We start from the raw sequence: 12,397 nt of genomic DNA on the forward strand, positions 1-12,397 counted from the left end.
TTAATGATATATTGTCATGATTTGCTTAGCAGCGTGAACAGTAAAAACGTTTATTTGACATTAAGTGTGGGCTATTATAATACATTATTTAGCATCCAACATATTCTGTTTACATTTTTATTATGATAAAACATACCAATTTTTCCTTCAAGTCGTACTATTTTGTCTTGGGCAATTTGTAGCTCATTTAGCTTCATCGAGAGTCGTCTTTGAGTTTCATCTAAAGTGTTCTCTGTTTTGTTATTCAATGATCTGCAAAATAAATTATTTTATGAATAATATATATATATATATATATATATATATATATATATATATATATATATAAAACAAACTCAAATTCCTGCACAAGTATGTTATTAAACTTGGAGGTATACAAACCTCTATGTGAGTATCCAGACTGTCCTGTCAAGTAATAGCGTGACAATAAGTTGTTATACGTGTATTTAAACTATACAATTTAAGGAAGCAATGAAAGTAAAATCTACCTCAAGGTATCACACTCGGACTTTTGCTGTCTTAGTTCATTTTCCAAATCTGCTGCTCTTCTAGTAAGTATCTTAATTTCATTTTCCACCGTGGATAACGTATCTTTCATTAGAGCCAGCATAGACTTCTGCTCCACTCGATCACTCTCCATCTATTTTAGGGACATTATATAAATCATCATTGTTGTTACAGTTTTTCACATGAATCAAGCAAATTTAAAACTATTCACTGGTATACAAATACAATACAATAAAAAAGTAACAATTAGTTTATTCTTTAATGATCATATGATGGTTACATTGAATTTTCAGTTTTTACTTAGTTCTGCTACCAATTTTATTGGCATTATTTTACTTCCCATGTTCTCCTCTGTTTCTCCCATACTCCTTCCATTCCATTCCTTATAGTCTTTCCCTGCCCCAATTTGCAACAGTATTTGTCTAGAAAGTTGACACTTGTGTTATATTGTTCTTATGTAATTGCATGAATACTTCATGAATACTGAAAGTTAATAAAAACAATTAAAACAAAAAAACAGTATCTTCTTTTTAATTACAGTCAGGAAATTAGGAAAACACAGTGATTTAGAATAGATTTGGTTTCATCCTGTGCTAGCAAATGAATGGGTAATGAGCATAAGACCAGCATAGTTGTGTTGCAGACAGGCTCCCAAAATGAAGCATAATTGCAAAATATGGAATGATGAGTGTTGGGGGTTACTTAAGGAAACATAGGCAATGATGATGAACAATAAACTATTTTACACTTACTACTTGAATTGTTGTTTCCAGTTCCTCTATTCTTTGTTCTAGGTGGGCTCTGTCACTTATAGCAGTCTCTTGGGAAATCTATAAGAAAAGAAAGGCAACTCTTTGATTTGTTGCTGGAGTTTTAATAAAGCTGACCATTTGTTTTTGTCATGTTTTATGGGTGAACCTAACCTAATCTGTTTCTAAGGTGACAACAGTGCTAAAGTGCAGGAACCCTGTAATACCTGCAAGTCGCTGTGTTAGTTAGTGTTTAAATTAATCTTTTTATTCTGACCCAGCTTGAATTCTAGGTCCAGGTAACAATTTTGCTCACCTTATGAAAATGCTATTTTGCCATTATGCTAAGTAAATGTATCTTGAAGAGAATACACATTGGTATTATTTAGTAAATTACCTTTTCATTTCATCCCACATGCCTTTCCTAAATTTTCTCCAAATTTACAAGAAAACTAGAATCTTCAAGTGTCAAAGTTTCTAACAGACTATAATACTACCATTGATGTCTATGCACGGTCAAATACTGTGTTCTCCCACCTAGCATCAATAAACATTACAGTGCTTACACACATTCTTGCATCAATCATGTTTGGTTTAGTAAATTCAATGGCCCTATCCACCCATACTGAAAAACCTGCACAACTATTTTAAAGTGTCCATCTCCTTATTCCTAGACAGTTTGTCTCCTAATGTAATTGTTGCAAAGGCCTTGTGAGATTTTGCAAATTTGCACAAGATCACCCTGTTTGCATCAGTAGTGTTGCTGAACAAACCGGTGACATATCCTTCCCAAGATGCAGCAGGAGAGACCTGTCTATGTCATAAGTGCTAGAAGAAACCAAATAGTGCTTAAAAAAATGCAAGCACAATAAAAAAATACAGATATACTCTAAATACTATTGTTTTATAAAATTGGTAAAGGGGCATTTAAAGCCAGTACCATGCCTACTCAGTGCTCCACTACTAACCTTCAGCCTCTCTCTTAGGCTATCTCTCTCTGTAGTCATTCGCCGTAAATCGGAAATGGCGCTGTCACGTTCAGTCTCCACACGGCGCAGGATAGTCTGAGCTGTTAAGCTGGCTTTGGGTGTTTTGGGAGATCGCATGAGTTCTCTTCGAAGATGAGTAACTTCTTGTTGTGCCTAACAAAGACAGAAAATATACAAATTAGAACTGTGAACTATAAGTCCAAGCACATACTTTAGATCCTTGGATATTTTTTGGTTCTTTCAGCAAGTTCCATTCCTGAACACAATTTACAACTTACTAGTCTAATTATGATTGTTTTGCATTCTTTTCCAAAAGTAACAAAAAACAGCAATGCTGTTAAAATGTGTGAAGCACTAATTGCATGCGTGTACTTAGCCCAACAATAATGCTAATGCAAAGCATTCATTCTATATTCCAGAGCATCACCCCATATCATTTTTAGCTCTTCATGGTATAAACTAAAACACAAGATTGTACACTATTATGTCCTACAAGTATAGTCATATAATTAGGGTATGATAAAATACATCCTGGTAAATGATAACATATATATATATATAACATACTGTGATGAACAACTAGGGAAGAGCTGGTTGACCTCATTTGTGGATTGTGAGGTACTAACCCATTATATTGTACAGTGGAGCCAGATAATTCATAATGCCCAGTGCTTTGCTCAACTCTGGGCGACTGACAGTGAGCAGCATGAACATATTACAGAGGAAGAGCAAACCCATTTAATCACCCTGACAACAGTGCACAGAGAATTAAAAACCCACTCAGATTAGGTAAAACTACTAACATTCCAAAAATATGCAGTTAGATTACCTGGCTTCCCCCCAAACAGGCCTTAGACAGTGTTAATGACATATGACATTAGATAAGGACATTAGATTGTTATCCCCATCGAAGGACAGTTAGTGACACGAGTATGGAATTTGAAAAAAGCGCTGGGGTCACTGTGCTGAGAGTTTATCTCCTGGGATTTACTGCAAAGGCTGGAGGTTATTATGCTGGCAGGAAATTGCTATGTTGGGGATCATTATGATGCCTATTGGTGACACCTGATTTTATTAACAGCACCAGATTTATCTGACAATCTCTACTCAACTTCTGGATACAAAATGTTGCCATTAAGAACTTTTATGTTGGCTACTACGCACCTACAGACTCTATACTAGGATGTATGTACAATCCTAAATTGCTATTTTTTTGTAGTATCGTGAGAAGCCTTATAGTTTTTGGTCTGTCACACATTAAAGAAATCAAGTGAACTGACAAAATCAAATAACAAGCTCAGCCAAAATTACAAGAGTTCTCTCTACCCCATTAAGCAAAGGGGACTCTGGGGGGACGTCACTGGCTTCACACCACTTTAAAAATGTTGGTCTCAATGTGCATAATCCTGAACATTATAATTAACAGAAGATATGACTATCTGTTCTCTATTATAAATGGACCTCAAAGTGACTACAAAATTAGTATTGGTTGGCAACTATGGTACTAAGGTACTGCTGCTGCTCCTTGCTGGCTGACTATCCTGCTGATATGATACAATTATTTCATTTCTTCTAACATCACAATTCCTTGATAACTATGAGAAAAAGTCAGTAACTAGAATTTAATAGGTTTACCCTCTCATAAAGTGCATTGGTTTTGTCTCGCTCCGAGGTCAGAACTTTGACATTAGCCTGAATTTCTGCCATGTGTCGCTCATATTTTGCAAGCATGTCCTGGAGCTCATCTCGTTCTCGGACGCTCTTTTTAATTTCTGAATCATGCTGTGAAAATAAAAGGATAAATGAAAAATTACACATGTTAATTTTGAAAATGTTAAAACGAGTATGCATTTTAATAAATTACCAGTGAGTTATGCTGTAAGTGATCATTTGTCAAAATATAAATCAGAAGAGACAGATTATCTATAATAAAATATTTTAGGAATAAACAGCACTGGCATATCTCACAGCGCTTTCCACAGATCAATTTTTTTATGATGTTAGATTAACAAGTAAAAACATGTATCAAACCCAAGCAAAGACAGCTATTTAAACTATATACACAAAGTATTTACTATAAAACATCCCTTTGCATTTAAGCAGTAAGCGGTAATGCACTTTCAGGCATTATACTGAAGACAGCTTTCTCTCGACCAACTGTAAAATAATGTACAATATAATCTGTGAAAGGCATGCTTGATATCAACCTTGTACTAAATGTAACACTGGCATACCAAGTCTACTCCTAACAGCCAAGTTTCACCTGGAAACTGAGAAAGAAGACATATTTTTATAGGAATGTGGAATCAGTATGAGCCAATCAAACATAAATAAAACAGCACCACATGAAATGGTGCTCAATATTACAATCAGGTTCCAGACACTAGACACAAAGCTGCTCTGAGTAATGACACATATGAAGAAAGCAATAAGTAAAGCTTGGTGGAGTACTGCAAAGTGATGACTTCGGTCATGTTGCTCACCCTGGAGGGACTGCGCTTAGGACTGCTACTACGACCTCTAAGCATTTTCCTCAGATGATCAGATTCCCTCTTGTAGTGATCTCTTTCTTCCTCCAGGCTTTTAACAAATGAGTCCAGTTTAGAAGGTGATGCTGTTTTTTTCTTTTCAGTCACTAAAATTTTCTTCTTTTCTATTTAAATTAAGCAAAAAAAATATTAATCAAAACTGTTATGAAATATAAAAACAATATTCTGTGTCATAACTGTCTTCTAACAAAAATTATAATGGTTCTGAGATATTGATGACACAATTTGAACTGATATTCTGTATCTTGTTTGCAATTTTTATATAAAGCCTTACTTCAGAAAAAAAACTGCCTTTCAGTTTCTGGATATAGCAGGTAAGGGTTAGATCATCATCATTTTTGCAGTTTGAGTTTTAGATATTCCCACACTTGCTGTCTCTTTGACTGCAAAGGAAGTGGAAGAGAATCTCCCAACCAAGAAACAGACAGCAAAAATTCATATCAGCACCTGCCATAGAAGCAAGTATTAACATAGGCCCTTTTATTAAAAGAATATTGTGGTGATCAAGTCTTTTAAATAATCAACAGTATTTTTAATACACTACAATTCACAGATCAAACTGTTGCTTTCCTGAAACTTTGTTGGAGATATTACTTCTTACTCTGTAATATAAATTACAAGTAAGCCTAAACATTATATTTTTGCAAAGGCATGTGTTGCATGAAAATTGGGTACAGTTTCAAATATGAATCAATAGGGGTCAAAATTCAGGTAAGTTAAAGATTTGTGCTGCAAGTAGGTATGTCCGGAGATCAAATAATATAATATATAAATATATATTAATTTATAGCACCTTAGTTAAAGTGACTTCATTTTTTTTACTTTTTTTTTATTTTCTTTTCCCCTTTTCATCCCGCTACTAACAGAATTCCAGTCCTACAAAGACAATGTTTACTCACCATACTGCACCTACGGTGAAGAAATACTGCAACTCATGGACATGGAAGTGTGTTAGGACTACAGAAACATTGAAGGGTGATGGCAGAGTAGGATCAACTAATCCACTGGGAATGATTTATTAAAGCTCCCCAAGGCTGGAGGGGATACACTTTGAACAAGGAAGCTGGGTGATCCAGGTAGAAAAATGCAAATTACATTAAAGAAATCCATTCCAGGTTTGCTAGATTACCCATCTTTACTGTTGAATGTGTATTCTCTGCAGCCTTGGAGACCTTCTTCTAATTTGAGGTCACACTTGGAAACTTTGCTACCTAATAAAATCCAATAGAACAATGAACACAGAAAGCTAGCAGTCCACAATATTTTTTGCAGGATCAATAGTTGTTTTAAATAAAAAAGATATAACATATATACCCAACACTTTTCAACAATGTAGTGTTTAATTTAGGGATTGAAATAATACCTGCTTTCTCCAGTTTTTCCACTTTCTTGACCAGTCTGTTGTTATCTTCCTGGAGCTGGTCCAGTAAAACATTCAAAGCTTTGTTTTCCTGTTTTCTTTCTTCAAGTTCAACTTCAACTTTTTCTGAATGTTCCTTAGCAATGTCAACATCCTGATTTTAGGAGCAAGAAATAAATTGTGATATGCTAAATCAACTTCTGTTGTCCAACAGGATCTAGCAATTCCTAAAATGAGCACAGTAAGGATAGGGACTAGTTTACTGTACTCTATAAACACATTCTAACAAATGATTGCCATCTATAAATGTGTTGTCAAGTGTTGTATGCATATTTTGTGTTGATCTATATGACTACCAATCTACCCTCATCAGTAATAGCTAAAAGCTGCTGACCATTTTATATGTCTGGGAAATGGTAAGAATGATGTTTATTGATATTAAAAATGAGATTTGCTGCAGTGCTGACACATGCTCCGCTGACTCAGTTGTATTAGACTTCTACTCACTGATTTTAGACTTTTGATTGTGAGCTCTAAGTTGTCAATTGTCTTTTGTTTTCTTCTAACTTCATTCTGAAAGTAAAAAAAGATTACATTTTAGGAAGGCTTGAAATCTTCATAATTTATGTTATATGCAGATAATGATTGTTTCATATATGAAGAACAACAGTATAGAACAGACTCCCCCCTTGTACAAAAACTGTGTTTGTTCTTCATGCCAGCCCCAAAACATATTGGTTACAAGAATACAGACCAGCAGTGGTACCAATAGTAGAACCAGCAGTAGTACTAATTGTTTTCTTAGTAGTTCCCGTCAGGAACAGAGAACAGAGAATTTAACCGGAAAATTCAAAACGGATATACTTACTCGTTAAGTCTACTTTTGTCTAGTACTACAACTGGTATTTATAGCTGCTCACCTTGCTTTTCTAAGGTATTAGTAAAAATGCAATATTGTTTGCCACTAAAAAGCCCTTCCTTGTCTATTTTTTCTATATTATTGTTTCATCTAAACTCTTTGTGCAACACAGGAGAATACTATAAGTATTAGTAGCAAAAACAAAACCTAGGTTTACACAGGTTAGTAGGATAATATTGATGTAAAATGTGGATATTCTGGTCCTGAAATTTTCTGGGAATTATTGGGTATGGTAATATTAATTAAAAAGTCATACCATTATTGTAATAACAATGTTTTTAGGTACAAAGATACACATGGAGTTCAAGATTTTAAGTCACACACAGACGTCATTCTTTTATGACTATCAGTTGTTAACCTCTGTGGAATCCATCTGTATCTTTGTATTGATACATATATGGGCAAGGATGATTAAGGGTGACATTCACATATACTCCGCAGTGTTCCTAAATATTAAAAAAACACTCATAGCCAACCTAAGCACAACAAAAATTGCTGGGCAAGGCGTCACCTCATGCGCACAGGGATTCTTTACTTCCTTGCCTGTATGTCTTGTTGTGTGATTGAAAGGCAAGGGGATTGACAAGTATGAAGGGTCAAGAGGCGGGGAGTCAGGATGCTAAAGGAGGACAAACCTTTTTACCGTTAAAGAGAAAAGTCAACATTTAAACAATAAATCGCTTACTATATCTCGTTACAAGCAATGCATGTCATCAAAGCTTCTTTACGTGCATAAATTGGTCATACCTTCACCTTAAAGCAAAATATTTTGCAATACTAAAGCTACATACACACATAGCATTAGTACATATCGTGAAAGATCCTTCCCAATGACAAAAGACTGAAAGACTGTACATACAGCGCCGTTCTGCTCTATGGAGAGGGGAGGCCGGAGAACTAACGAGCAGCACCCGCTATGCTCTCTCCCTTTTCCATTGCATTAGGGTCAATCGTCGGTCCGCCATGACAGACCCATGAACAACATCCGTACACACGTCAGATTCCTGTCCGATACTAGCCATGAAGCGATAATCAGATGAGGATCATCTGACCTGTGTATGTAGCCTAAGCAAAATATTGATTGAAAACAACAGAATAAATATGTATATAATCACACTATCACCTTTGCCCCCTCCAGTTCTTCCTCTGCAACATCTAGAGCCTGCTTCTTCTCGTTCTCCAGCTGCTCTGCCAGCTTGTCTATCTCTGTGAGTTCTTTGCAGAGCTGTTCATTTTTCCTGGTCAGGATATCCACATGACTGCTCACAGCCTCCTTGTTTTCAGTAAGATGCAGAATGTGCTGTTCTAAGCCCCGATTAGTATTATAAAGTTCATCAATCTACAAGAAAACAAGACAGTATATAAAACATAAACACCACTGGTAGGCAGGGAAGATCTTTCTATGATGCAAGGTGAGGAAACTTGTGGCATCACCATGTGGGTAATAGGAACGGTCCCCCTCATTTACAGTTTTTTAGTTCATCATCTTTCTTAAAGGCTTGCTCAATATTCATGTTTACCATCAAAATGTACCAATCCTTATTTTTCCAATTTAATATCTGCTAATCATTTTTTATTGCACTTTACTTTTGGCTGAATACACGTCAAATTATTGTCATCCAAAATGAATGATCGTGCTTGTCTTGGGCGAAAATCTGACATGTATATAGTGTACCCCAACGCCATTTATTGATCTGTCCTGCCAGATAAATGAATGACGGATCAGGAACAATCGCTGTGCCCAGTGGGGTGCAGCTCACTGGTGCACCCCCTTCCCAAATCATGCAAGATTGTTTCCAGCAACAGGAATTCAATGTACAAATATATCCTTATTTATAAAAAAAATGTACTTTGCAAACAGTTTGCAGAGTTAAACTATAAAGATAAAAGATTTCTTTAAGACCATTTCAGATATAAAATCTAATGTCTGAACAGCTGTCCCCACTTTGTTTAGTGCCATCCTGATGGATCACTAGAATACTCTGCAAAACGTGCCAGAGAAATTTATGAAAACTTTCCTTTTTTATTTCACAACAATCATTATATCAAACAAAACCCTTCTGCGTAATGTTAAAAATAATCTAAAGGTTCACAGAGCAAACAAACCTGCTACAGGGCAAAGCAGCTTCTCAATCAGTTTACCAAGTGCAGAGCCCCAGCCAAGCCTGTCTCCATGGTAACCCAAGCCTCATGCCTTCCTCTATACACAGCCAGGGAAATCTGCCCAGTATGAATGGCATTCCTTACTACAATCACTACAATATACAAATTACACCGTGCATATTGCTTCCTAAATATTCATTCAACAAATGTGTAAACCAAACTGGCAAATCATCCTCAGCCATTATCATGCTCAGTAATATTTAAATAAGAAAAAATAAAGTAATAAAAGTAAAACACGTGTGAATGAGGAATCTGAAATTCAGTGAAATAAAACTACCTTCATTTGCAGCTCGGAGATTTTCCTGTGGTTTTTAGCAGCCATGGTGTGAGATGTGCAATGTACAGCACCTGTCTGTGTGTGTGTGTGTGTGTGTGTGTTACAAGCAGCGTCTGATCAACTGTCTGCCCTCCTCCCGATCACTAACTACACCACTCCCGCACTTTTCCTGCCCTTCCCTCCTCACTGCTACTGTATTGTTACTCTAGATGGCTGAAGTAAATTCATCTCCCCTATAATCCCTCCCACAGCAATTCCAAGGGACACCTGGATACCAGGCATGGCTGTCTGATGCTGTGCTACATTAAGACAACCAGTGGTCACCAACCAGTGGTCCACAAAAGAATTTTGGTGGTGCACAGAAAAATTTGGACATTATTTGCAATGTTTATGTTTTATTAAAATATATTCTTGAATGAAGATTATTAGTAGATTAATATTATCTGAATGAACACAAGGGAGGTGCAGCGTGACATCAGTGTAGTGTTAAGTTGTATGAGGCAACCATTGCCGAGCCGCACGCTTCAGTATTGTTTCCACCATTATAACAGTCACACCGCTCCCGAATACCGATTCTCATCCAATTGTTTTATTTTATTTGTTTATTTCTCAGATGCACTTTTAGGTAAGTATGACCTTAACTGTGTATTTTCTTTATCTGTTATATTTATGACATCAAATAGTTTAAAAACATTAAACTTTAAAACTATATTTTCTTGTTTGGTCTAGATTCAAATGAAAAAAACCCATAATGAATGAGAAAAATAATATTTTGCATTTCATTAGTAATACCAAAGATAATGCAGCTAATGATGATAGTAACAATAGTAATACTTAACTTAACCGTGAGCTGATCAGTGAATCAGAGCCTCCACGATCCTTGTCAACCACCATTAGGGAGATCATTATTTAACAAATGTATTTATCTTTAAAAAAAAATTCATAACATTGGGTAATGGAATTTAAAATTATGAATTTAGTGGTACGTGAATTCTGAAAGGTTGGCAACCACTGCACTAAACCAGTGTTTCCCAACCTTTCTTAGTCGCGTATATTTTATCTTAATAAATATACTATAATATTGCTTGCCCTCCCATCCTTATACACTATTGTATTATTGGCACCCACATACTTAGGGTAATGGAACAGTAGAATAATCTGATCAGAAGCTAATTGGTTTATAAATTAGCAGATGGGCTTGTATGTGGCGGAAAGGGGTGTTTTATTACATCTAGGTGTGTTTGCATGTATCAATTGGCCCAAAAAGAAATATTGGAATCTTTGATTATATTTAGAGGGCCTAAAGTTATCCCAATTCCCCAACTGACCTTAATATGGCTTTTCCCAGTATCCTAATGTATCCCACTGGTTGGTGAATAGGTATTGGATAATAAATTATGCATATGATGGGCAAATGTTTGTGTAACACCAGTAACAACTTTGGCTGCTGTCCTTATTATTGATTTACGAATTGGTAAATGTCTAATGGTCTGTTTTCTTTAAAGAATTTCTTTTAAGATATTGGATAATAAATTATGCATATGATGGGCAAATGTTTGTGTAACACCAGTAACAACTTTGGCTGCTGTCCTTATTATTGATTTACGAATTGGTAAATGTCTAATGGTCTGTTTTCTTTAAAGAATTTCTTTTAAGAATTTTTCAGTAAGGAAAATGGCATAGACAACAGAATTCTTTTTTTAATAATTTAATTTTGCATTCAAAGTGATTATAGGTGACTACACTTTCCTACTTACAGTATAAATATAAACTCATATTATTTATTTCTGAAGACTATTTGAGAAATAGAATCCTTTGCATGGCATTTTTTAGGGTATGTTTTCTACTGGTTTCTACTGATGACCACAGTGGACCATGCTAGTGTAATAACTTTAAAAATGACCATGTGAGGTGTCAAGTGGAGTCTATGGGCCTGGTTTATTAAAGCTTTCAAAGACTTGAAAAGATAGACTATCATGAGAGAAACTAGAAGATCCAGCTAACCTGAAATAGCTTTGGCCCAGGATTGAAAACATTTGACAAGTAATAGCAAAATATTTTTATGAAATCCATTCCAAATGTGTCCGATCCCCCAGTATATGAAAGGACGACAACATGAAAGTACAAATAAACAAGATACAGAGCTTATGTTACCCTATAACAAGTTCCAAGGACTGTCATGGCAGGATTATCAAGCATTTTTTTAAAAACTTGTAGATGTAAAAATAGTAACTTGTTTAAATAAATTAAAGCATGGTGGCTCAGTGGTTAGCATTCTGGCCTTGGCAGCACTAGGTTCAAGTCTTGAACAGGACACTATTTGCATGGAGTTTGCATGTTTTCCCTGTGTTTGTGTGGGTTTCCTCCCGCATTCTAAAAACATACAGTTAGGTTAATTGGCTTTCTTCTAAAATTGACCTTAAATTGTGTTAAAGACAAATGACTGCGGTAGGGATATTAGATTCAGCTAATGACATGACTATAGACTTTGTACAGTGCTATGTAATATGCTGGTGCTATATAAATAGTGTGTAATAATAATATCAATTAGGTTTACATATCCTTTAAAAATATTGGTAGTACTATATATAAACTAAAATAAAGGTTGAGTTCACAGGAACACTGGAACATTGAGCAATATTTTATAGTGGATTTTGTATATATGTGATTTCTAGTAATTTTGTTTGGACTTGTTCATTGAGCTGTATTTTTTTATATATTGTTTGTTTCCCATATATTACTCACCTAATAACTTTAAATTTTAAAGAGAAAAAAAGCATTGCATCCTATAAAAGAAATTAAACTAGAATCATAGGATAGCTCAGCGTTGTAACATCTTTTGATTGTTTATGTACTCATTTTTGTACAAAGCCAAGACTGTTGT

The 12,397-nt window shown here is 35.3% G+C and overlaps 1 protein-coding gene across 2 annotated transcripts in view; it reads right to left on the bottom strand.

The window, feature by feature from the left end:
- TSGA10 (testis specific 10) overlaps positions 1-9,596 on the bottom strand; it is a 22,943-nt gene extending 13,347 nt beyond the window's left edge. For both annotated transcript variants that reach the window (XM_072413232.1, XM_072413225.1), the window contains exons 1-10: positions 9,514-9,596; positions 8,197-8,412; positions 6,662-6,727; positions 6,158-6,308; positions 4,729-4,898; positions 3,881-4,027; positions 2,225-2,398; positions 1,260-1,337; positions 489-640; positions 137-252 (exon numbers count right to left, since the gene is read on the bottom strand). In XM_072413232.1, the coding sequence (XP_072269333.1) occupies positions 137-252; positions 489-640; positions 1,260-1,337; positions 2,225-2,398; positions 3,881-4,027; positions 4,729-4,898; positions 6,158-6,308; positions 6,662-6,727; positions 8,197-8,412; positions 9,514-9,558 (1,315 nt within the window). In that variant the 5' untranslated portion in view covers positions 9,559-9,596. The remainder of the gene's footprint in view (positions 1-136; positions 253-488; positions 641-1,259; positions 1,338-2,224; positions 2,399-3,880; positions 4,028-4,728; positions 4,899-6,157; positions 6,309-6,661; positions 6,728-8,196; positions 8,413-9,513) is intronic.
- Between the last annotated feature and the right edge of the window lie 2,801 nt (positions 9,597-12,397).

This window comes from Pyxicephalus adspersus, chromosome 1 (assembly GCF_032062135.1).
Source record: "Pyxicephalus adspersus chromosome 1, UCB_Pads_2.0, whole genome shotgun sequence".
NCBI classification, from domain to species: domain Eukaryota; kingdom Metazoa; phylum Chordata; class Amphibia; order Anura; family Pyxicephalidae; genus Pyxicephalus; species Pyxicephalus adspersus.